The 26,524-nt window shown below is 43.0% G+C and overlaps 1 protein-coding gene across 4 annotated transcripts in view; it reads right to left on the bottom strand.

Moving 5' to 3' along the window:
* GHR (growth hormone receptor) overlaps positions 1–26,524 on the bottom strand; it is a 518,379-nt gene that overhangs the window by 168,933 nt on the left and 322,922 nt on the right. For all 4 annotated transcript variants that reach the window (XM_030193089.1, XM_030193091.1, XM_030193090.1 and 1 more), the window contains one exon: positions 7,044–7,124. In XM_030193089.1, the coding sequence (XP_030048949.1) occupies positions 7,044–7,113 (70 nt within the window). In that variant the 5' untranslated portion in view covers positions 7,114–7,124. The remainder of the gene's footprint in view (positions 1–7,043; positions 7,125–26,524) is intronic.

Below are 26,524 nucleotides of genomic sequence, written 5' to 3'. Positions count from 1 at the left end.
ATTAGCAGGGGGTCACAAAAGGAAAATCCCATTTCCAAAAAGTAAAATACAACTAAAGAATTTTGTCCCAAACTTTAATATGAACTAAAGTTAGGATTGGTTAGTCTGGAAAAATAGAAAAATAAAAGGCACAAGACATTGAAATTATTAGCAGAAAAATATTTCAAAGAACAGTGATGCTTTATGAAAGAGTTGCAGACCTTCTGATGCATGCTAACTCATCCTCTCTCTCTCTCTGAGGCTGGTTTCTTTTATTTACGAATTCTAGAAGTTGCTGCTGAGCAGAAACAATACTGAATCACAAAAATGGCGAAAATGATGGTAGATAGACTACCTACTAAGCTCTGCAATCCATTCCTCTCCATCAGAGATCCTCTGTACTTCTCCCATGCCTTTTGAATTCAGATATAGTCTTCATCTCAACCAATGCTACTGGGAGGCTGTTCCATGCATCCTCTACCCTTTCCATACGGAAATACATTATTCCTGTATTTTTCACCTTCATTCTAAGGCTCCTCGTTCCAGAAACTACTTAAATTGAGACTCACCTCCTGTGCATTATTACCATGGAGTTATTTAAATGTCTCTATCATATTTCCCCTTTCCCACCTTTCTTCCAAAGCATGCATATTTAGATGTTTAAATATGTCCCCATCCCCGGGATTCTATATATCATGCTGAGATTTCCATGGGGAAATCAAAGAGTATTCCATAACAATGCACATAAGCTAACAAGCTAATCAGCGTTGATAACTGGATGTTAACAATTGGCATTAATTAGAACTTACATGCAGAAATACTGTCTAAACGTATTTTGTAATGTGGTGCGTGTATATTCTAAGTTCCATCATTGAAAGGGGGGGGCATGGCCACGGGTGTTTCTAAAATCTACGTGCGTTGTTATAGAATACACCCAGTCCGCACATAATACAGGCGTTGGGATTTACAACGTTTTATTTGGCATATCTTTAATTACATTGATATTACTGAACGTTTCATATTGCCCTTGTTCTTAAATACCTGTTGTGAATTGTTTATTTACTTCTAATTAACTTGATATTTTATCTTTAACATCTAATTTGTTTGATATTCTTCTATAACTTAATTGTAATTCTTTTCTATATTATCATTCTGTTAATGGTCATCGCCATTGCGGCAAAATGTAAGCCACATTGAGCCTGCCAATGTGTGGGAAAATGTGGGATACAAATGCAACAAATAAATAAATAAATACCTGCCAATGACTAAATTTAATCACGCAGAGCAGCGTTTGGCGCATTTTGTATACTGCGTGGAAATTTAGGTTTATTCTATAAAGTACATCTAAATTAAGACATACTTTATAGAATATGCTTAGGTGAATTTCATTTCGGCACTGAGTTTTTAGATATGATATATAGAATCAAGACCCATATGCTTTATGATGAAGACCCCTGACCATTTTAATAGCTGTCCTCTGGACTGACTCCATCTTGTGCAGTCTCCAGAATTGAACAGTCTTCCAAATGACATCTCCGCAAAGACCTAGACAGAGGGTATATCACCTCTTTTTCCTTCTGGCCATTCCTCTCCCTTTGCCAGCCAACCTTTTGGCTATCACCCCTCATTTTACAGTCAACTTTGTGTTGAAAGAAGCCTTTCCCCTCTGGACTAACTACATCCACTTTATATCTGTTTTAAGCCGCAGTCTCCAGAACTGCACACAGTTCTTCAAATGAGGTCTGACCAGAGACTTAAATAGATGCACTATCATCTTTTTTTCCTCTATTCCTCTTCCCAGACACCAAACCATCCATACTTCTTTATTTATTTGTGTTATTTGATATACCACCTTTCTAGTACAAACCAAAGTTGTTTACAGTTATGGTTCAGCCGCAGAATCCTAACAACACATTTATATAATAGCAAATAACAAACCATGTAAAACTGAGCAGTAACACACAGATACATGAAAACAAATAATAAACAACCTAAAAACTGGACAGTAGACCACATTGTTTTATCTACGTGTTTGGCTACCTTTAAGATCAAAACTTCACCTCCTATACCCATTGGTCTTCCAATCCTTGAGGACCTCAAACGACAGGATTTCAGGACATCCGTGAAAGAGATTTGCATGCTTACTACTTCTATTGTATGCAAATCTCTCTCATGCATATTTATTAGGGACACCATGAAAACTTGATCCATTGGTGGCCTTTGAAGACTGGAGGTGAACACCAAGGCCCTCAACTGCACCACTCCTTTTGGTTTCTGCAGCCCAGATGCATGACTCTGCATTTTTAGTATTCATTCTTAGCTGCCAAACTGTAGACCATTCTTCAGGCTTTGTTAGATCCAGCCTCCTCCTGTTTTCCACATTTATGATCTGCAGAAAGAACCTTTTCTGACAGTCTTGCTGCAATATCGCTTAAATCATGTTGTAAAGAACCAGGCTATGGCAGCTAAGATGCTGTGTAAATCAAAAGGAAACTTTACTGCTGGACAAACAAAATAGCAGTCTGTTCCTATCACAGACTCAGGGCTTCACATGGCAACAATAACATTAGCAATGGTTTCTCCTCTCTACACGTTTCTACAGTGTAGTTCAAGTCACTCATGAATAATTCCAGTCCTGGCTCTAGTTAGCTCTAAGTCTTCACAAATAAAGAAATGTTCTTTTTACCATTGCAGTCTTCTATTCCTTCTTTTTGAACTCCTGGGTGGTTACTCTTTACCCCCCAGGTGCAAACCTTGGAAACAGGGACACTCCTTACTTCCCCGGGTTTCCCCAAATAGGTACTGTAACCCAGCCAACAGCTTGGGAGGATTCGTTCACTCCTGGTCCTCTTTTAGGAGACCTCCGTACTCGGGTCTCGCTTCCGGAGACCTCTTCCCTTGGGGCCTCCCTGATCCACTCTGCTCCAGGACATTTAACCACCTCCTAGCCTGAGTACCACCCCTCTGACTCAGCCTCCGACGTGGCAAGTTAGCGTCATCTGCTCTCAAGTGGCTTATCCTCAACATCAGTGAAGGAGTGTGCTCAGAGACACCTGCCGCTATATCACTCTCTCCCTCACACAGGTCAAAAAATGATCCCTATGCCACATCACTGGTAATATCCATTTCATCAGGGTGAGCTCTATTTACCATTATTCTTCGTCACCTCTCACTCAATCAGTTTTTAACTCAGTCACTTTAGGGCCCAGGTTATTTTGTAACTGGCCTATGCAGAACCATATCGAAGATTTTGTTGAAATCCAAGTACACTACATCTAGCACTCTCTCCTGATTTAACTCTCTGGTTACCCAGTGACACGACCTATCTCTGGTAAATCAAGCTGCCTTAGATCCTGTAATTATGCCTAGATTAGATTTTTGACATCCTTTTTTTAACTCTGGAGCTGTCTTTTCTAATTCCTTGGCAGCTGCTTAATGAGAGGTTATCAGTGGTAAAACCACCTTATTATCTACCCCAAATAATTTCTATTTCGATAACGAACGGTATAGCCAAACATTTCTCACAGCAAGCTGAAATATGTTTCATAAATAAAGTGCACTCACTCCATAAATTTACAGTTTCTGTAGATTAAATGGTTTGTGATTTACTCTATCCAAATCTATTACAGAGAGTGGTACCATGCTGCGATATTTTCAAGGAATCCTACTGTTAAATGCATGTATAATCCAAGACTTTATTGTACATAATGTACACACATAAACAGAAGAAGATCTCTCTCAAAGGCTATTGTACAAAGGAGCTTTTAATGTAGTGAAAGGAAATGTGTCTCATGTAGCACAACGGAGATCTAAACACAACTCGAAAGGTCCCATGGTAGAAAGCAGCACTGTGTCCCAGCACTGGGGAGGAGAGCGTTTCTTTTGGGATATGGGAAACTGATTTAAATAAAAAAGCACAGCTCTAGATCTTGTGCTTTCCAATGAATGAAGAATTGTATATTCCAAACTGTAATACCAAAGGCCAGCAACATATTATGGCAGAATGCCAAAAACATGCAACACCTCTGCTATTGATAGGGATGGCATCCAGATCCTGTCGCCTTCAGAGGGGAAAGGAACAGTAAAATCCTGATCATGAAATCCTGTCACTTCTTTTACAGCATTCAGCCTCCTCCACATCCTGCCTGCATACAACCTGCTCAGAGCACTGTTCACTCTCCAATGCCAGAACAGTCACAGCAGAGATACTATTACAGTCTTTAGTAGGCAGTATAAATTAATGCACACATTCTAGCTACAGTTTTATCACCTTCAAAATGCATGCCACATTATCCTAATACCCCCTCAAAGAACTGCATTTTGGGTGTAGGTCACATTCGGAGGTGTCGGGCACAATGTTAGTAAGTAGCAATGTGCATGGCCAAAAACATTTCATCTTATTTTCATATTTTCCACATTATTCTTTATTTTCATGTGTTTTTTTCTGCTTTTTCCCAGTTTAAATGTGCACATTGTAAGTGTGCTAAAATGTTTGTACACATAAAGATCAATTGAATGCATGTTAATTCATAAGCATATGCTCTCTCAAGTAATTTTATACATTTTTTAGGTGCCCAGACAAACTGAATGCACATTAACAAAAGCATACCCCCAGGGCCGCTGAGAGACTGAGCCAGGCCTGGCGCAAGCACGCCGCCAGGCTCCCCCCAGGATTGTCGCCATCGCCTCCTGGCTCCCTCCCCCAGGATTGTCATCATTGCCACCAGCCCCCCCCCCCAGGATCGCCATCACCGCTGCCGCCCCCGATCACTACTGCTGTCGCTGCCCCAGCACCCCCCAATCGTTGCCACCGCCCCACCCTTCCCGATCGCTGTTGCCGCCTGCCCGCCATAACTGTTAAGTACCTTGGCTGGCAGGGATCCCAAGGCCACACCAGCAAAAGAATTTGTCCTCCTGCGCTGCTCCAGGGGCATAGCCAGACCTTGGCGGGAGGGGGGTCCAGAGCCCAAGGTGGGGGGGGCACATTTTAGCCTGCCTCCCCCGCCACTTTTGACCCCCTACCGCAAGGTACCTTTGCTGGCGGAGGTCCCCAACCCAGCTGATCTGTGCTGTGAGTCCTGACGTCCTACGTCAGGATTTACAGCACAGATCAACGAAGTGAGTGAACACGCCGGAGAACGGCGCTGAAGAAGACTAAGGCTGATGGGGGTTGGGGACCCCCCCCCAACAAAGGTACCTTGCGGCAGGGGTGGTCGAAAGTGGCAGGTGAGGGTCGGTGGGGAGGGGGGTCAAAAGTGGTGGGGGGCCAGGACTAAATCTGAGGGGTCCATGCCCCCACCTAGCTACGCCCCTGTGCTGCTCTTCTTTCTTCTGCCGTTTGGCCGTCCCCTGCAGCTGCTTTTTCTCTCAGGTCGTGCATGAACGGCCTGAGGGGAAAAGCAGCCGCAGGGTAAGGCAATGCGGCAGACTGAAGAAGAGCAGCCTGCTGTGTCTGCTCCTCTATATTCTCCCCAGCCTCCAAGGGGGGCCCAGCGTTGGAGTTTTCTCCCTCCTGCTCCTGTCGGAACATGGGATAGAGAGACTCCGGCAACGGGCCCCCCTGCCCCCCTTCTCGGCAGCCCTGTATACCCCTACTAATAAGAACAGTTGCTCTTCACTGTCTAAATACTGTAGGGCCCGACCAAACCCATAATTTTTGGTTTCTGCTGAAACCAAATCTGCGACTGAAACTGGCCGCTCAGTTTCGGCAGAATACAAAATCATAAATGAAAATTCCATCCCCCACATCCAACCAAAAAAGCCCACCCCTGGCGGAAGCAGTGGTTCCCTCCCTCCACAACTGCCTCTGGCCCCCTCCCTAACACTGCTAGGCCTTCCCTGGGCCTATCTTAGGAAGCCCTGGTGGTCTAGTGGTCTCTTTAGGGGCCACTCATTCCTACCCCATGCTGCTACTCTAATGGAAATGGTTGCCATTTTGCGATTGGAAACAGCGCGGCAGGAGAAAGTCCCCTCTGGGTAAAGTAGTGGCTGAGAAGGGAGATGAAGAGAGTCCTGCCTTTACTCAGTTGTGACACCCACTGGCTATAATTAGGGTACACAGGTATTAGGTCCCATAAGGCAGTGTTTCTCAAGCCAGTCCTTGAGGCACACCTAGCCTGTCAGGTTTTCAGGATATCCACAATGAATATGCATGAAATAGATCTCCATACCAAGAAGGCAGTACATGCAAATCTATCTCATGCATATTCATTGTAGATATACTGAAAACCTGACTGGCTGGGTGTGCCCCAAGGACTGGGGTTGAGAAGCACTGCCCATAAAGGAGCTGCCCTCTGTGGCCCATGACTACAGTCTGCCACTGCAATGACCGACAGGGAGTTATAAAGTAAGGGAAACCCCCCTTGGGTATTTCCACTGCTGCTCAATAGAAGCTAGTTCTGATTCAGCTGGGATCCCAAAGGAGCTGGAGGAAACTGTCAAACTGATAAAAATGAATGCTTTTGCATAGTCTCTGCATCAGTCTGAGACACGTTAGCTAATATGTATAAATGCTTTAAAGTCATCATATGTAACGTTATTGAGAAGAAAGCAAAAGAGACTTATTACATAGGGGATGGGATCTGACATACCGCCTTTCAAAGCAGTTTACATGTTATATACAGATACTTACTTTGTGCCTGGGGCAATGGAGGGTTAAGTGACTTGCTCAAAGTCACAAGGACATTGTATAACAGTCATAGATGTGGGCTGTATCAGCTGTGTTCTATAGTGGGCTGTCTTGCCTGATAATACTCCTCCCCAGAAATTTTAATTACTTAACAGCAGTGGTAAACCATTGGGAGAAGATATAAAATAGAAGCTGCATATGCTTAGAAAATGCATTTTATTTATTGCCACCTGGAGTATTCTCTGGATGCCTAAGAAAGAATGGCAGAAAGTATAACCCCGATACCTTAAATAGCCACAATATATTAAGAAAGGAGACCCCTTTGCTTTCTTGCTTAAGGAAATGAAACATCACAAATCGCTGCTGCAATCCTTGCTCTACAAATAGTTTTGGTTATTTCAAAGACTGTGTAAATGGTTCCTCTGGCATTACTTACCTTCGCTTGTAGAAAAACAATCATTTGTGCACATAAGGGCCACAGCGAAGAGCAACAGCCAAGGAGCCATATTTCTAGGTCCTGCAATCAGAAAGAGACAAATTTAAATTTTTTTACAGTTAAAGCAGAATATTTCAATACTGCTCAGAGATCTATAAATGTCCTCTATTTAATTCAACCTTCTATAAGATTCAGTGAACAGATAACAGGCATGGGAGAATTTTTCTACTTATACAGCCTTTTCTGGACAATTCAAGTAAAAACATGCCAACTCATGAAGGACTACTGCTATCACCTTTCTCCAGTGTAGTACAGAATTGCCAAAAGAAAAAAGGAAAGCCATGGGGCGAGAAAACTAACACCAGAACCTACCTGGACTGCCCATCCATACAATTTCTTGTAAACCTAGATTCACTGAATGTTGCCTCACAATGTTGTGTTGCAAATGTGATGCCCCTCTCTGGAGACTATAAATAAACCGATGACTCTGACCTCTAAATCTTTAAATTTATTTAAAAGCATTTCATGTTCATTTCAAGGAAAAACAAGAACTCTTTAAGCAATGCTCTTAAATGGAATGACTCAGAAGCCCAACGTCAGTCAATCAGATGTGACATGTCATGGACAACTTGATTCATATTACAACTAATAATCATTTCTGAAGTGCTTCTATATGTATGCAGCACTGTGCAGATACGGATAGTCCCTGCTCTATGAAGTTTACAAACTCGTCAAGACAAACACAGAAGACAAACAAGAATCAACATGAAACAAACTGAACAGCACTTTTCCAAAACTCACTCTGTCCAGTTTTGAACTATGCGATTAATTTAGTTCATCAAGGTAAGGTTCATTTACAGTTACTTACTCCTGGGTCAAACTCATGGACTGAGTGAGTTTTGGAAAGGGAATAAGCTACAGTACATGAATCTTGCCTTGATAAACTAATCACATAGCCTCAGGCACAAAATAAGTGGCGTGGAGGAGAAGCCTAATGGTTAGTGCAGTTACCTGAGAACCAGGTTCAATTCCCACTACTGATCCTTGTGACCCTGGGCAAGTCACTTAACCTTCCACTGCCCAAGGAACAAAATAAGTATCTGTATATAGTATGTAAACTACTTTTGGGCTCATTTTTGAAAGATATTTTTCAAAAGATATCTTTCAAAAATTGATTGCCAGCCTCAGATGTCATACTCAGCTCCATCACAGAGTATGCAGGTCCCTGAAGCAGTTTTTAGTGGGTGCAGTGCACTTCAGACAGGCGGACCCAGGCCCCCCCACCTGTTACGTTTGTGGAGGAAACAGCGAACTCTCCAAAACCCACCACAAACCCACTGTACCCACATATAGGTGCCCCCTTCACCCGTAAGGGCTATGGTAGTGGTGTACAGTTGGGGGTAGTGGGTTTTGGGTTGGGTTTGGGAGGCTCAGCACACAAGGTAAGGGAGCAATTTATGAAATCCACTGCAGTGCCCCCTAGGGTGCCCGGTTGCTGTCCTGGCATGTCAGGGGGACCAGTGCATTACAAATGCTGGCTCCTCCCATGACCAAAGAGCTTGCATTTGGTCATTTCTGACATGGACGTCCTTGGTTTCGATTATGGCCGAAAATCAGAAACGACCAAGTCTAGGGACGACCAAATTTCAGGATTTGGCCATCCCTGACGGTATTATCGAAACGAAAGATGGACATCCATCTTGTTTCGAAAATATAGGTTTCCCCGTCCCTGGATCGGGATGCTTTGCAAGTACGCCCTCATCAAAACTTGGACGTCCCTTTCAAAAACATAACCACAGAAAGGTAGTGTATCAAATTCCATCCCCTTTCCCCTTTTGGAAAAGTGCTCTTCAATTAATTATGGAGAAGTGGTTAACATTTAAAAGCAGCCTCAGACAGACTGAATTCAAAAATTTCATTTATTTATTGAAAGAATCCACTCAAGGCGGTGTACAGTAAGAATAAATCGAACATAGGCAATAGACAATTTCAGCAGTATAAATATTCAAATAACAATACAAAGTATGGCAAAGTATACTACTTATAATATCAACACAATAATAGAACATTTTAATAGAACACGTATTAGAACATTTTAATAGCATAGGGTATAAGCAAAGATGGAAAATAGATAGGTTAAGAGAGTAAGAGGAGTTAGAAAATAAGGTGACTAATTGAAAGAAAGTTGCACATGAGGTCAGAGAGATGATTAAATGTTATCTCAGCTAGAGCAGGAGTGGATTGATGCACCAACTCAGGAATTCTATTCTAGGCATATGGCACAGCAAGGCAGAAAAAAAGTTGTTGAAAGTTGGTGATAGAGGGGAAGGGCACAGCAAAGAGCAAATGGCACAGTGATGAGAAAGGTGTTAGGAGTGAGAAGAGAAGCAACCAGAAGCTGCAGAGTAAATGCATTAGGAAGTAAGAAAGGCTTGAACTGTATACAGAAGCAGATGGGGGAACCAATGTAACAGAAGGGTTACATGATGAGGCATATTTTCAAAGCACTTAGCCTTCCAAAGTTCCATAGGTTTCTATGGAACTTTGGAAGGCTAAGTGCTTTGAAAATATGCCTCATGGTGCTAACACCATTGAAGGAAGACAAGTAGTGCAGCTGAATTTTAAAAAGACTGACATGTAGAACAATGGTTCAGTGTGAGAGCAACAATATGCAAGTTACAGTAACATAGTAAATGACGGCTGATAAAGACCTGTACGGTCCATCCAGTCTGCCCAACAAAATAAACTCATTTTACATGGTATGTGATACTTTATACCCGAGCTTGATTTGTCCTTGCCATTCTCAGGGCACAGACCGTAGAAGTCTGCCCAGCACTGTTCTTGTACTAAGTTCTGAAGCTAATGTCGAAACTCCTTAAAATTTATATTCCAGCCCATCCATATCTATTCAGTCACAATCAGGGCGCTATTGCACTCAGAAAGGAAAAGATAGATTTGATCAATGGTAGAAGAGGATGAAACTGCTTTTCTGTTCATTATGTTTTACAAACAAAAAAATGTAAAAAAAAAAAAAAAGAGGATGAAACGACACGTCACAATGTTCTGAAGGTGTGTAAAGGAAAGAGACGCGTCAAAATTGACCCTGAGTTTATGGGCTGATGCATCCAGAAAGATGAAAGTTTAATCCACAGGAATAGAGAAAAAAAAGGAAGTGGGAAAGATCAGAAACTTTACATAAGAACATACGAATAGCAATACTGAGTCAGACCAATGGACCATCTAGTCCGGTACCCTGCTTCCAACAATGGCCAATCCAGGTCACAAGAACCTGGCAATTAGTAGCAACATTCCATGCTACCAATTCTGGGGCAAGCAGTGGCTTCCCCCATACCCATCTCTATAACAGACTATGGACACTTCCTCCAGGAACTTGTATAAACCTTTTTTAAACACAGATATGCTATTCACTGTTACCACATCCTCCAGCAGCAAGTTCCACAGCTTAACTATTCTTTGAGTGAAAAAATATTTCCTCCTATTTGTTTTAAAAGTATTTCCATGTAATTTCATCGAGTGTCCCCTGGTCTTTGTACTTTGAAAAAGTGAAAAATAGATTTACTTCCACCCGTTTTACACTACTCAGGATTTTATACCCTCAATCATATCCCCCCCCCCCTCAGTAGTCTCTTTTCCAAGCTGAAGAGCCCTAACCTTTTTAGCTTTTCTTCATATGGGAGGAGTTCCATCCCTTTATCATTTTGGTCGCTCTTCTTTGAACCATTTCTAATTCTGCTATATCTTTTTTGAGATATGGCGATCATAACAGAATGTAATACTCAAGTTGAGGTCGCACCATGGAGTGATACAGAGGCATTATAACATCCTTGGTCTTATTTTGCATCCATTTCCTAATAATTCCTAGGATCCTGTTTGTATTTTTGGCCATCGCCACCCACTGGGCAGAAGATTTCAGCGTATTGTCTACAATGACACCTAAATCTTTTTCTTGAGTGCTGACTCCTAAGGTGGACCGTAGCATCAGGTAACTATGATTCGGATTCTTCTTCCCAATGTACGTCACTTTGCATATGTCCACACTAAATTTCATATGCCATTTGAATGCCCAGTCTTCCAGTTTCCTAAGGTCTTCCTGCAATTTTCACAATCCACATGTGTTTCGACAACTTTGAATAGTTTCGTGTCATCTGCAAACTTAATCACCTCACTAGTCATTCCGTTTTCTATCGGCAGGCTGCAATTTGAGACTGGATCTTGGTGCAATTTTTAATGTAGAGAAACATATCTGGGAGTCATCAGCATAAAAATGACACTGAAATCCATGGGAGGAGATCTATGGAATGGTGAAAGCCAGATTGGAACAAAACTGTTTTTGTCAAGCAGTTTGGGTACAAAAGGGAGGAAGGAGATGGGACAATATAAAGGTTGACAGAATCCAGTGAAGGTCTTTGAGCACTTAGAAAAATTCAGGACTTACTTAGAAAAAAATTAATCACAACCTATCTTGAAAAATGCTGCTTACAGGCTTTGTATTATCTCAGAAAAATATGTGCATGCCTGGTTATTTGGGGTTTCAGATTGACACCTACTCTGGCGCACATAGAGAAGCATTTTCAAAAGGGACGTCCAAGTTATGATTTGGACGTCCTTGCAAAACGGTGAAATCCAGGGGCGGGGAAACCCGTATTTTTGAAACAAGATGGACGTCCATCTTTCGTTTCTAAAATACCGTCATGGACGTCCAAATCCTTAAATTTGGACGTCCCTAGATTTGGTCATCCCTAGACATGGACGTTTCTGACTTTCGGCGATTTTCAAAACCAAAGACGACCATGTCAAAAACGGCCAAATGCAAGTCATTTCATCATGGGAGCCAGCATTTGTAGTGCACTGGTCCCCGACATGCCAGGACAGCAACCAGGCACCCTAGGGGACACTGCAGTGGACTTGAATTGCTCCAAGGAACATAGCTCCCTTTCCTTGTATGCTGAATCCCCCAAAACCCACTACCCACAACTGTACACCACTACCATAGCCCTTATGGGTGAAGGGGGCACCTATATATGGGTACAGTGGGTTTGTGGTGGGTTTTGGAGAGCTCACTGTTCCCTCCACAAATGTAACAGGTAGGGGGGTATGGGCCTGGGTCCACCTGTCTGAAGTGCACTGCAGTACCCACTAAAACTGCTCCAGGGACCTGCATGCACTGTCATGGACCTGAGTATGACATCTGAGGCTGGCATACAGGCTGGCACGACATATTTTTAAACATGTTTTTTGAGGGTGGGAGGGAGTTAGTGACCACTGGGGGAGTAACAGGTCATCCCCGATTCTCTCTGGTGGTCATTTCAGGCACCTTTTTGTGCCTTAGTTGTAAGAAAATCAGGTCCGCGTGAAAACATCCAAGTGTTCATCAGGGATGTCCTTGTTTTTTTCGATTATGGGTCAAGGACATCCAAGTGATAGGCACGCCCAAGTCCTGCCTTTGCTACGCCTCCCACACGCCCCCTGGAACTTTGGCCGTCCTTGCAGAGTGCAATTGTGGACGTCCTAAATCGGGTTTCCATTATACCAATTTGGACATCCATCTTCCGATTTATGTCGAAAGATGGACGTCTTTCTCTTTCAAAAATGAGCCCAATAGTATATCAGAGCTCATTAGAACATGTATAAACTTATTATCCTCGCCTGGATATATTACATTGTTCACTTCATCTCACCAACATCAGGAATTAGGAAGAGGAGGCACCTTTTAGTCCCCACACTGACTCATTTAAATATGCTTAGCACACTTAGGTACACCAATTTAAAAGCACTCAGCGTGAAAAAAGAAATTTGAAAAACAATTAAAATGTTAATATACTTTAGCAAAAGCACGTTTAAATTTATAACATAATGAAGACTGTGGTGGAAATTCTATAAACTGGTGCCAAGATTTGGGCATCTCAATGCCATGCAATGCCATGAACTTTGGGGCCCTTTTACAAAGCCACAGTACGGCTACCACGGCAATGGCACACGGCAAATTGGCCCTACCACCGAGCTACCACAGGAGCCCAGTGGTAGTGCTGGTGTGTGCTGTGCACCATTTACAGCGCTCAAAAAATAATTATTTTTTTGCTCCGGGGCTTACCCAGTGGTAATCGCTGGCCGATTACCACCAAGTTAGCGCAGGAACCCTTATTGCCGCCTAAATAGGAGGTGGTAGGATCTCCTCCAGGAAATGGCTGTGCAGCAAGTGCTTAACTACTGCACGACCATTCCATTAAAAAAAATCCTTTTACCTGCTATGGTAAAAGATGGCCTCGGCGAGTGGCATACCCACGCACAGACGCCACCATAGGGGTCCTTTTACCAAAGCTTAGTAAAAGGTTCCCTTAGTGCCAATTCTTTAATGGCTTCTTGGCTATTTTTCTGATGTAATTATATTAAAATCTTATAAATTAAAAAAATAAATAATAATAATGGCTTCTTGGCACCAAGATTCCATTATAGAATACTAGCATAAATTGGCACTGGTGTGCCTAAAGTTAAGCACCAAAAGTTACACCAAGTCAATAGCAGTTGTAACTGCTGGTACCTAATTGTGCTCTGAAGTGGGTTTAATATTCTATAAATTACAGGTATATTTCAGAGACACGCCCACAACCCGTCCATGTTTACACCCCCTCACACTTATGTGCCAAGCGATGCTGGTGCACATGTTATAGAATAGAACCTAACACTTGCGCACTTTAGAGGCTGATATTCAAAGTGATATAATAGCCAGAAACGGCTTCCTGTTCAGGGCTAACCACTAAATTTCAGTGGCACTTAACTGCATAGTGCCGCTGAAAATAATCGGTTAAGTCCAAACTGAAAACTTGTATATAAGGTAACCCCCATAATCCACTCTATTACACTTGTGGTGGAAAGTGTCAGCCCCCCTAAAAAAAAAACCCCTACTGTACCCACATATAGGTGACACCTGCAGCCATAAGGGCTATTGTAGTGGTGTATAGTTGGGTACTGCAGGGTTTTATTGGGTTTTGAAGGGCTCACCATACAATATAGGGGGGTAATGATGAGATGTATACCTAGGACCTTTTATGTGAAGTCCACTGCAGTGACTCACTGCTCTGCTGGGATGCCTGTGTGGCCAGTCTACTAGGAAAGCTGGCTCCTCCTACGACAAAATGGCTTGATTTTGTGTGTTTTTCACTTGGACTTTTTTTTTGGGGGGGGGGGGGGAATGGTCTAAAAAGATAGACGTACTAAGCACAACAACATGTGGCCTAGTGGTTAGGGTGGTGGACTTTGGTCCTGGGGAACTGAGGAACTGAGTTCAATTCCCACTTCAGGCACAGGCAGCTCCTTGTGACTCTTAACCCTCCATTGCCCCATGTAAGCCGCATTGAGCCTGCCATGAGTGGGAAAGCGCGGGGTACAAATGTAACAAAAAATAAAACATCTAGGAAATAGTCATTTTCAAAGAAAAAAGGTTTTCTCTGGTTTGGAAATGGCCATCAAGGTTTGGTCACTTGTTATTAGCCATCTATTTTTATTTATTTATTTGCTGCACTTGTATCCCACATTTTCCCACCTATTTGCAGGCTCAATGTGGCTCACAAAATGTTATAGCAACATGTACACATTATAGGATAAGAATTTCAAAATATAGATACAGATGGGTACATAGAATATCAAAGCAATCATAATAACGGAATAATAATTTTACGATTATTACAAATTATTTCCATTTGTATTTCACTTATCACATCTTTAATTTGAGAATATCTCTGCATAAATATTAGTTTTATATACTTTTTTATACTTCTATATTGTTAACCTTATGCTTGTTTTTATCATTATGTATTATTTTATGGTTATTTATTTCTCCATGTTTATTTGCTTCATTCATGGTTTACATTCTTTTTTATGATTATTATGCTTGTTTTTACCTTCATGTATCATTTTATGATTATTTATCTATATATGTTTCTTTGCACATATTTTTTTTATTTGTGTTGACTCCTGAGGCAGGCAGGCATGTGCTGAAACATGGTACTGTGTCAAGTCAGATTGAATAAACATTTATAGTTTTGCTTTGGCATCCTGAGTCTGTTTTTTAAGAGCCTGATCCAGTTCCCACTCCTTGTGTTTTGACTCTACTCACCTCGTGGGATATCTGTGTTCCTTTCACTGCTTGTGGTTCCTTTCCACCTGTTTAAAAGCAATTTACTATATCCTCCCTAGTCCTCTCTAGCCTGGATTATAACCCCACATTCTTCTCTTAATCAGCCCAGGAGTAGATTCCTTAACATTTTTAATTTTTTTTTACATTTCCATTTTGTCTTCTGTTTTTGATACTTTCAAACTTTTTATTCCTTTTCAGCTCACTTTGAGGCAATGGTAGTGCCCATATCAATTTAAAGGTCAGCACTGGCATTTAAGATATATATTCAGCACCACCAAATATATGCATTACTCAGTCACTGTGCTGTTGCTATATGTTTAATTTAGGTCTACTAAATGAGATGCAACACCTTTCTTATGAACGAAGGCTGAACAGATTAGGGCTGTGCAGCTTGTAAAAGAGATAACAGAGAAGGGATATGATAGGACAGTAGTTCTCAAGCCTTTCCTGGGGGACCACCAGCCTGTTGGGTTCAGGATATCCTTAATGAATATGCATGAGAGAGATATGTCTATAATGGATGTAGTAGACATGCAAATCTCTCTCATGTAAATTCAGTGTGGATATCTTGAAATCCTGACTGGCTTATGGCCCCTAGGATAGGTTTGAGAACCACTGTGATCCCCTACTGTCATAGAGATTCATAAAATCATGACTCAGGTGGAATGGCTAAATCAGGGATAGTTGTTTAACCTTTTAAATAACATGAAAACAAGAAGGCACTCCATGAAATCAATAACCAGCAGACTGAGGATAAATTATAAAAATTTTTTTTAATGCAGTGCACAATTAAGCTGTGAAATCTTTTGGCAGAAGACGATCAAAGCAACTCATAGGGTTCAAAAGAGGTTTGGATAATTTGTGGAGGAAATGTCCTTTAAAAATGATTAACCAGGTAAAACTCGGGGGGGGGGGGGGGGGGGGGGGGAACCATTCTTATCCGTGGAAAGAGATCTAGTTTGGGGAATATTCTGGGTAGTTGTGACTGTTCTGGTCACTGTCGGAAACAGGATGTTGGACTCAGCAGCTTATCTAATATTTCTATGTTCATATATTCCTGGAACTGGGTAACTTGGCAGCCCTGCTGAGAGAATTGGCAGAGTATTATTATAGTTTTGGCACTCATATAGGCCCCAAAGGAGGGCGCTTTACCATAAATTACACGAAATGGAGCATTAGAAATTATTTGCAACACTCTGTAACCTGTAGGTATTCACTGTTATGCTTGTGACTAGAGACCTTTATATGGATATTTAGTATGTGCCAGATCAAAAAGTCAGCTAAGCTGAAATGCTCTGATGTGTACAGAGGCAACATGCGAAGGGGAAAAGAATGGTTTAATTAAAATGGCTCAGTTTGAGAACTGGCATGCACAAAAGCAATGCTTATTCCATCCCCAGATGTGCTTCAAGCTTCTGCTAATCCTACTGCACAGCTGCACATTCCTTGTTGTTCTATGTATGAAATTACTCACTAAACACATATCTGTGTATAAAATAACTTGCAAGTGTGACGGTAGCCAAGAAAGCAAACAGGATGCTAAGAATTATTAGGAAAGGGATGGTAAATAAGACCAAGAATACTGTAATGCCTCTGTATCGCTCCATGAGGCGACCTCACCTTGAGTATTGCGTTCAATTGTGTCGCAGCATCTCAAAAAAGATATAGCAGAATTAGAAAAGGTTCAAGGAAGAGCGACCAAACTGATACAAGGCCCTCATGAAAGGCTAAAGAGGTTAGGGCTCTTCAGCTTGGAAAAAAGACGGATGAGGGGAGATATAATTGAGGTCTACAAAATCTTGAGTGGTGTAGAATGAGTAGAAATGAATTGATTTATTACTCTTTCAAAAAGTACAAAGACTAGGGGACACTCAATGAAGTTACATGGACATACTTTTAAAACAAATAGGAGGAAATGTTTTTTTCACTCTAAGAATAGTTAAGCTCTGGAACTTGCTGCCAGAGGATGTGGTAACAGCAGTTAGCATATCTGGGTTTTAAAAATGTTTGGACAAGTTCCTGGAGGTAAAGTCCATAGTCTGCTATTGAGACAGACATGGGAAAGCCACTGCTTGCCCTGGGAATGGTAACATGTAATGCTGCTATTATTTGGGTTTCTGTCAGGTACTTGTAACCTGGACTGGCCACTGCTGGAAACAGGACACTGGACTAGATAGACCATTGGTTTGACCGAGTATGGCTATTCTTATGTTCTTACTAGTAAAAAAAGCCCCGTTTCTGATGCAAATGAAACGGGGGCTAGCAAGGTTTTCTTCAGAGTATGCATGTGGGAGTGTGTGTGTGTCCCTGCCCTCTGCCCTCTCTCCCTTCCCCTGTGCTGTCTGTCGCCTCCGAGTCGAGTCCTTCAGTGTTAAGTTTCCTGCTGTCCTGTGTTTGTGTTACAGAGAGAGTGAGGTCGTCTCACTCCCCTCCCCCCTCTGAGTCCTTCACTGTTACAGAGAGAGCGATTTGATTTCCTGCTTTGCTGTGTTTTCCTTCACTGTTTGTGTTACAGAGAGTGCGAGGGCGGGGCAGACACTCATGGGGAAACCGGATATCTCTCCCCCTTCACACTTCTGGCTGGAGGCTTCATTTAGAACGTTGGTGGTGCCTTTTATATATAGAGATGAGTTGGTTTTCTTTTCCATTTAAAGTCTATATAGCATTATGGTGCCTATTTACTTACTGAAGTGGGCTAAAGTTTTATACCTAACCTGTGTGCCTCCAAAAGTTAAGACACATTATTCAAAATAATTTTAACTGGGCAGGAGAGGTTCTTGCCCAGTTAAATTATCTTGGCTGGTTCTACTGCTGATATTCAGTGACACTTAAGTGGACAGCCCCAAGCAAAAAGATGATGCAATATCCCCTCACAAATCCTGAAACTTCCAATCACAACCTAATGAGAAGCTACAAAAATCTAACAAAATCTTAGACTTTATATCTTTTATAGATTACAATAACTCTCAGTAATCATGTACTAATGCACCCTATACAAAATGCATAGTCTAGTGGTCAGGGAGGAAAAAAACCTCAGTAGCTGTATAAGCCCTGCCAAGCATCTTATAAGGTTACAGTCATTGGTAAAAAAAAACTCCTCCTAGCCACACTCCATTTATTCGATTTACTATTCTTTTTTTTTTCTTTTTCTTATAACTTATAATATATTACTCCAAAACAGGTGTCGGTAACAAATTTAAACAGAACGGGGCAGAAATTAAAACCGGGAGCTTATTTTTTCACAGGCTCTATGGAGCTGCCTGATTCACTCAGCTGAGTTTCCTCAGAACCAAGCTCCAGTCTCCCCCCCAACAAATGATGCACACTTACTCACTGGTGACTGATTGGTCCCAAGCTCAGAATCCCTCTAACACTACTTGCTTCGCTGTCTACTTCCATGGGCGGAGAGTAGGGCGGAGTGCCTGCGCTAATTGGGTAGCATGGGCACATTACCGCAAACTACCCGATTACTGTGGGAGTAGCAAGGGAGCCCTTACTGCCTCCTAATAGGTGGCGGTAAGGGCTCCAGTAGTAATGGCCACTCACTAATGGGGAAATTAGCACATGGTCATTACAAAAAAAAATATGGCATGGTGGTCACTTTACTGTCATGCTAAAAGTAACACAGTGTGCGGAAATCCCATGCGCTGACATTAGCGCTGGCCACTTTTTAGCTCGGCTTGGTAAAAGCAAGTATCTATGTAAATTCTGTCCTCCAAAGTATTTTTTTAATGATTTTATTTCTGGTTTTATCTCATCTCTTGTGATCTGTTAATGCTAGTACTTTAATATTGTTGTGCTAATTCAAATCCCCCTTCCCGTCTCTCTTTTTGTTTTTAGCATCTGTTTATGTTTCTTAATTGTACACCGCCATGGTGAAATTTGAATGGCGGCATATCAAATCTGCACAAATAAACAAACAAACAATGAAATAAATAAAGATGACCCACATAAGGGCAAGCTAAGGCCCCTTTTTAATACAGTTTTGCAAAAGGGCCCCTTGGTGAGGTAAGAGCCAAGCCTGGTCCCTAACAGTATCCTGGTACAATAGCCAGGCACTGAACCAAAAGACAACGACCCTCCCCCTGGGTTACATATTTATAGAAACCCTGTTTTTCTTCCTAGTGATGGATCCTTTTACCCTGTCAGTCAGGAAGATACAGCCCTCTTCCAGAAAATGTTGGGGGTTAGATACATATCAACATTGTTTCTTTTACTGGTACAGTGCTGAAAATTCTGCTACTGCTGCACAGGCACATCTCTGCAACAACATGGCAGAAAATGTGAAATGCAGTTAGGTTCAACTCTGAAGGTATAGCTAACTGTACCACATTATCTACCGCATTAGCAAATAACGTATGACAATGTCCTCCATGTTAACTACAAGACATAGTCTTTGCCCATTCCATTTCCTAATGGAGATTTGTGAACTAATTGTTTAGCTATCACACACTTAATTCCTGTGTTAAACAGCTAACACAGTCTAGTACTATAAAAGGCCCTTTAAATGTTTGAGAGCAGAATTTCAATCTAGCTGATAAGTTTCCTTGTCATATACAGCCTTCAGACCCCCCCCCCCCCCAATCCATCTGCAAAGTGCTTTCAGCACTCAGTTAATAGCAGTATTAAAGAGGAGTTTCATATCCTCCACCAACAGCTCAGCCCGATTGACAACTGGTCCTCTGTAAAGGAGCCTCTAAATATGACACCACTGCTTCTTAAAGTTTTTCTGTGTTACTTGGGGCCTCACTATCTCATGGTATTCATCTGTCTTGTTATGTTCTTTCAAATGTGTTCTTTTTTGACCCTCAGAAATTGTAGTAGATGCTACAATAAATAGGTTGCTCAATAGGCTGTGACCCCAAAAAACCCAGAAATTGGTATTTCTTTATTAGAGAACGTGGTTTTCATGCTGCCAGCACTTGGACCAGCCTCTTCTACCAGGGATGATCAGAAGCAAACGCCGGCGCCAGAGGCTGTTAGCACCACACTAGCGCCGACGTTTGCTAACACTCCATGATCAGAGCACTCGAGCATGTGAAACAATGCGCTCGAGGGCTCTGAACGCAGCTAGCATGCAAATGCATGCTAAACAGGATATTAGGTATTCCTCCCCAATGATCAGCGGCCAGCGCTCCAAAGACTGGGTCGCTGGCCGCGGCAAACCCTACGTCAGCTCCGAGCTGGCGTTAGGGTTTGCAGATCATTGGGGAGGAATGGTGAGCCCTGTCCTGCATGCATTTGCATGCTGGGAGGCCCCCATTCCCCCCAACAACAAACCTGCCAGGTTCAGGGAGGGCTGGAGATCCGGTGGGTCTCCAGCACCCCTAGCTCCTCCAGCAAAGGAGACCAACCAACCCCCCCCCCCCCAGCAAACATATAGGGTGATATATAGCTCCGCCCAGCGCATCCCAGGATACACTGGGCAGGGCGCCGCCATTTTGCGGTGTCGCAGGAAGAGGAGGGAGGCAGGCTACCCTCCCTCCTCCAACAAACAAGGTAGGGGGTAGAGGGGACTGGTGGACCCCTTGCTGGGGGACTAGGGGGGGCTGGAGACCCACTGGATCTCCAGCCCTCCCTGAACCTGGGGGGGCAGCCCCCCTTGTCGCTGGGGGGGGGGGGGGTTGGTTGGTTGCCACTAGGCCACCAGGGACCTCTTGCTGGTGGAGTTAGGGGGGGCAGGAGACCCACCGGATCTCCAGCCCTCCCTGAATCTGGGGGGGGGGGATCGTCAGGGGGACCGGAGGTCCACCAGACCTTCAGCCCCCGTTGCTTGGGGCAGAAGTAGTTGGGGCCTGGTGGTCCCATGGACCTCCAGCCCCTGTGTTTGACAGGTTTGGGCTTTTGACAGCCCAGACCTGTCAAACAAGTGCTGGAGGATTGTGCTGAGTGCATGCTCAGGCACAATTCTCCCGCAATTCTACCCCATGACCAGAGATAACTGCGTGCTTAAATCTGCATGCAATTATCTCTGATCATCAGTGCGGTAAAGCCCCGCGCTATTTTAGAGCGCTGTTTGGAACAGCACGGGGCTTTTGATCATCTGTTTGCTAGTGCCTTTTAGTTTTGCAGCTCAAGCAGTATCAGCTGTGAGCTGCAGTGGCTCCTCCTCAAAAAATGCTGCCAAACAGCAGGCACATGGTAAGTGCATTTGGCACATGGTAAGTGCATTTTATACTGCTGTGAATGTGGCACATGAATCTCACTATTCTGGCTGTGGTTAAAACTGAATGAATCAGGATTGGTCTGATACTGCAGGTTATTAAGCATCATATGATTCTCCAGCTCCAGACAATTTAATCACATGGTGGTGTTTCAAGTGACAGAAACAGCTTGTAGTTATACAGGTCCCAGAAAATAAAAACAGATCTTTTACATGTAGTAGCACCTTTTACTGGAAAAAAAAAACCAAATTGTACTTCCCAAGGGTGTGAAAAAAACTTAGATTTAGGTACAAGCAACATAGGCAACTGCCTCTGCCAACTTTTTCTAGGCATGACAGTACCGCTGCCATTGCCATGCCCCAATGCCTCTCTGTGTACCCCCTCACAAATTATTTAATATACTTTAGTACTGTGTAGTACCACTCAGGTAGTATTTTTGGTAAATGCCCCTGTAACCTTTTTGAGGGATTGACCTTTTGGATGTAGATTTTGGCAAGTGTCTCTCCCTATGGATTCCCTTTTTTGCATCAATTTGGGAGAGGCACTGTGGGGCCTTTTTCCTTTTAAGTGCCAATCCCCAAGCAGCAGAGGAAGCACTTATAAGAAAATTCATCATGGGGCCTGACAGACTTCATGTGGTGATGGGCCATGCAGTGTCTCACTACTTACATCAGTTTCCATAGTGATAGAAAATCTTCAGGAAGGAGAGGCAGGATGCTCTTACCAGAGCTACAGTTTGAGGATCAGTTCTTTAAAGGGCAGCAGCATAAACGAGGGGGCATGTGGGGAGAGGACAGGATATTGACAGAGCACCTGGGGCGTGGTACGAATGGGTATCCACAACTGTAATCCAGCCCTAGGAGTGAATATCACTTTGGGTACAACCAGGCTTAACAGAAGTCCAAAATAACAAAAAATAAGCTCTTCTGCATAGTTCCTGGAGTTTCTGCTCAAATTCCTTTCACTGGATTAACATAATAATAATCCACAGATGCTGTCATCTGAGAGGAAAGGATCAATGTAACCTCACAAGCTCAAATACTTTTGTCGGAAACAAAATGCTCACCACTTATTATCGCTCTAATGTGTTTTATAACTTCACATAGTCAAATTCATAGATAGATTAGGTCTATCACAGACTTGCAGTTTACCAAGGCCAAGTTAAATCCGTTCTGACTTGAAATAGCCAGCTGATCGTACATATGAATTTTTAGCCCTACTTTTTTATGCTAATTAGAGCTACAAATTGCTAGGTGAGATGGAAAAAAGCAGGACTGACTCTGCCTGTCCTTGGTTACCTAAAGCTATCAACTAATCCTACTTACGTTGATTAAGAAAGACCTCAAGGTGATAATTTCGGATGATTTCAAGGTACAGAAACACTGTGACAAGGGAGTAGCCAGAGTCAGTGACACAAAAGGTTCACAATGATGGGCCTAATTATCAGAAAAAATGAGACAATAATGCAGAATTGTGTCCAGTTGTGAGCGCCATACCTCTGCAAGGATACAGTAACTTTGCACAGGGAACAGCTACTAAAACGGTACAAGGCCAGAGATAAAGAAAGAAAGAAAGAAAGAAAGAAAGAAAGAAAGAAAGAAAGAAAGAAAGAAAGAAAGAAAAAGAAAATAGGTCAATGTGTTTCTATTTGAGCAAACATTGTTAGGTATTTAATGCTGCTGGTACTATTGGGAATTTCTTCTGATGAAGTTTTATGATTTTTTAAAAATTTTAATCTGTATATGTTTGTATTTTTATTTCTGCTTTATTAATGGTTTGATTATTTCATGTTTATTGCAAGTACCTCTAGAATTGTACATTTGCAGCATAGAAATCTTTTCAAATAAATACAAAGATAGATTGAAAAAGTCTACAGGTACAAATAATGCACAGAATCAAATCATTTTCAGTCAAAAGGAATCTCTAGTGCAAGAAATCATGGCATGAAACCGAGATGGATGCACTCGGTAGTAACAGTATAAATTTGCTCCTAGTAGTAGATGTGATGGAAATAAAAATAGTAACAGAATATACGAAGACATGGAATAACCACACAGGATACTTAGCTACAAAGAGAAGAGAAAGTCAGAGATCGCATGTAATCTACACATTTCAAATAGAAGCAAACTGGCTAGATTACATAGGACTCACTATCCTCATCTTCTGTTTCTGTGTGGTCAATTAAAAAAAAACAAACAAAAAAAAACCATTCAGCATTTCACCGGCATTAGAATTCTCAACCAACTTATGGGTCCTTTTACTAAGTTGTGTTAGTAAATGGGCTTAGCACATTCTAACGGAGGAAGCATGGCCATAAATTTGGCCTTTTTCAATTATTTCTTTTCTCCGAGGAAAAGCAGGTCAAAATTCTCACAATTGGGTAATGTGATCCATGTTGCCGGTCTTGAGCTTTTAACAAGCTTCAAAAGAGCTTTCTGGAAATTCAGCCATGTTCCACTGCCTTCCCGCCCGCCACAAGAGCACAGTTACTGCAGTTGTTTTTCTACTGCGGTGAGGGGTGGTACCATTTTCATGATCTTCCTCTCCTCACAGCTCAGTCTGAAGAACTTCTGAGTGCCTTTTGGCAGGCTGTATTCGCTATTTTTGTGGGGTCCATTTTTCAGATTGCCCCGTGTTTCCCCTTATTTTCTTAGTTTTTCTTTCTTTTCAGCATCATTGGGTTGAATTTAGGCCTTGACTCTGGCGCGTTCTCCCTCATTTTTTCTAGTGCCTTGCCCCTTTTTTATGGCTGCAGAGGTTTTCCCCTCCATGTCCACGTAAGTTCCTATTGCCTTTAAGCGCTGTTCTGGTGCAATCTGACCCAATCTTGGTGTCTTCAGTGTTTAGGTCCGACCATAGCCCTGCTGTGTTCTCTGTCTTCGTGTGAAGAAATGGACCCAGTTAGTGAGAGAGGCTCAACGAGAGGATTTTTGGAGCCAGGTCCGACTCCTCGACATTGGGTAGTGCACCAGCATTAGAAGCATCAGTACAAATGGCTGCTAGTCTTCAAACACTGGGAACAGTGGTGCATCGAGTGGGTCTCCATCTGCCTTGATGCCAACTGCTGTGCAGGGCCCCTGGGACTGGCCAATGTAAAATGCGACCTGGAGGTGATGTGAGGATTCAACATCATCCTCATTGGCACTGAGGAGCCTCAGTGATAGACTTTGGGCGAAGGTCAAGAAGCATTGGCATTGATTGCCCTCAACACTTAGTGCCAGGAGCTATGGGGCATCAAGGGATTTGGCACCCGAGAAGAGTCTGCACCGGGAGAACTGCTCCCCCTCCATTCAGGAGGTGCCGGTGTCAGCCTCCCAGCAGCCAGGACTAAGCTCCTGTCTCAACCCCAGCAGTTCTGCACCCTGTCTCTAAGACAGCGCCCCAGCCTTTCCTGATATCGGCCCTCAATAAGTGCAGCTGGGCCCCGAGCTGCTGGATTACTTCTTGCAAAGATGTGTATCAGCATCGGGGATGCTTGCACCCACTATGCCTCCCATTGCGGTCTCCAACACCACTGTCCAATGCAGCCCCAGTGTCAACTGCCACCCAAACCAGTACTCCCTTGACTTTGGTGGAGGAAGCTTTGCTTGAGTAGGGGCGGAAGCCAACTCCTTGATGCCCTTCTCGAGACCATGGTCCCTCTAAGTCAAGGCAAGCTCGGTCTCAGCCCTCCCATGAGGAGTTTTTGACTGATACCGATGAGGAGCACTCATGGGAGTTGGAGGAAGATCCATGGTACTTTTTGGAGGATGAATTCTATGGCATCCCTTCTGAACCCTTCCCTCCGCTTGAAAGGAGAAAAATCTCCCCTGGAGAGCCTTTCTTTTCCCTCTTTTGTTAAGGAAATGTAAGCTGCCATTCCATTTCCTTTGGAGGTGGAGGACAAGCCCAGAGCCAACATGCTCAAGGTTCTAGACTATGAGTCTACTCCAAGAAAAGAAGTCAGTATCTGTAGGTTGCATATGTACTGTTCTTCTCTTAATAGCTCAGGATATTAAATTGTACAATGTAAAATGCCATAAATAGCTAAAGTCTAACTCTTTCTTGTCCTGGTCCAAGGAGGGATCTTTACTGCTCCGTTATCTCATAGCCTTGCTGAGAGACTTGGCAAATTGTGAGAGGGCTAAAAGCTTGTCACAGCATTTATTACTTTTTGAACTTTGGAATAAAGTGAGAAAAAGTGCTGGATAGTTTATTGTATGGAGAGGGAGACTATCAGGATCATTTTCGAAAGAGAAGGACGCCCATCTTTCGACACAAATAGGAAGATGGGCATCCTTCTTACAGGGTCGCCCAAATCGGTATAATCGAAAGTCGACTTTGGGTGTCCCCAACTGCTTTCCATCACAGGGACAACTAAAGTTCACAGGGGCGTGTCAGAGGCGTAGCGAAGGCGGGACTTAGGCATGCCTAACACATGGACGTCCTCGACACATAATGGAAAAAAAATGGAGTCTCTGATGAGCACTTGGACGACTTTACCTGGTCCTGTTTTTTTTTACGACCAAGGCACAAAAAGATGACCACCGGAGACAATCGGGGATGACCTCCCCTTACTCCCCCAGTGGTCACTAAACCCCTCCCACCATAAAAAATATCTTTAAAAATATTTTTTGCCAGCCTCTATCCCAGCCTCAAATGTCATACTCAGGTCCATCACAGCAGTATTCAGGTCCCTGGAGCAGTTTTAGTGGGTGCAGAGCACTTCAGGCAGGCGGACTTAGGCCCATCCCCCCCTACTTGTTACACTTGTGGCTGTAAATGTGAGCCCTCCAAAACCCACCACAAACCCACTGTACCTACATCTAGGTGCCCCCTTTCAACCCTTAGGGCTATGGTAGTGGTGTACAGTTGTGGGGAGTGGGTTTTGGGGGCGATTTGGGGGGGCTCAGCACACGAGGTATGGGAGCTATGTACCTGGGAGCAATTTATGAATCCACTGCAGTGCCCCCTAGGGTGCCCAGTTGGTTTCCTGGCATGTCAGGGGGACCAGTGCACTACAAATGCTGGATCCTCCCATGACCAAAGGGCTTGCATTCGGTAGTTTCTGAGATGGGTGTCCTTGGTTTCCATTATTGCCAAAAATCAGAAACGACCAAGTCTAGGGACGACTATCTCTAAGGACGACCTAAATGTCAGGATTTGGGCGTCCCCGACCGTAT

Source organism: Microcaecilia unicolor, chromosome 2, assembly GCF_901765095.1.
Source record: "Microcaecilia unicolor chromosome 2, aMicUni1.1, whole genome shotgun sequence".
In the NCBI taxonomy this organism is placed as follows: domain Eukaryota; kingdom Metazoa; phylum Chordata; class Amphibia; order Gymnophiona; family Siphonopidae; genus Microcaecilia; species Microcaecilia unicolor.
The sequence above is the reverse complement of the archived record's forward strand: the minus strand, read 5'-3'. Positions and strand labels throughout refer to the sequence as shown.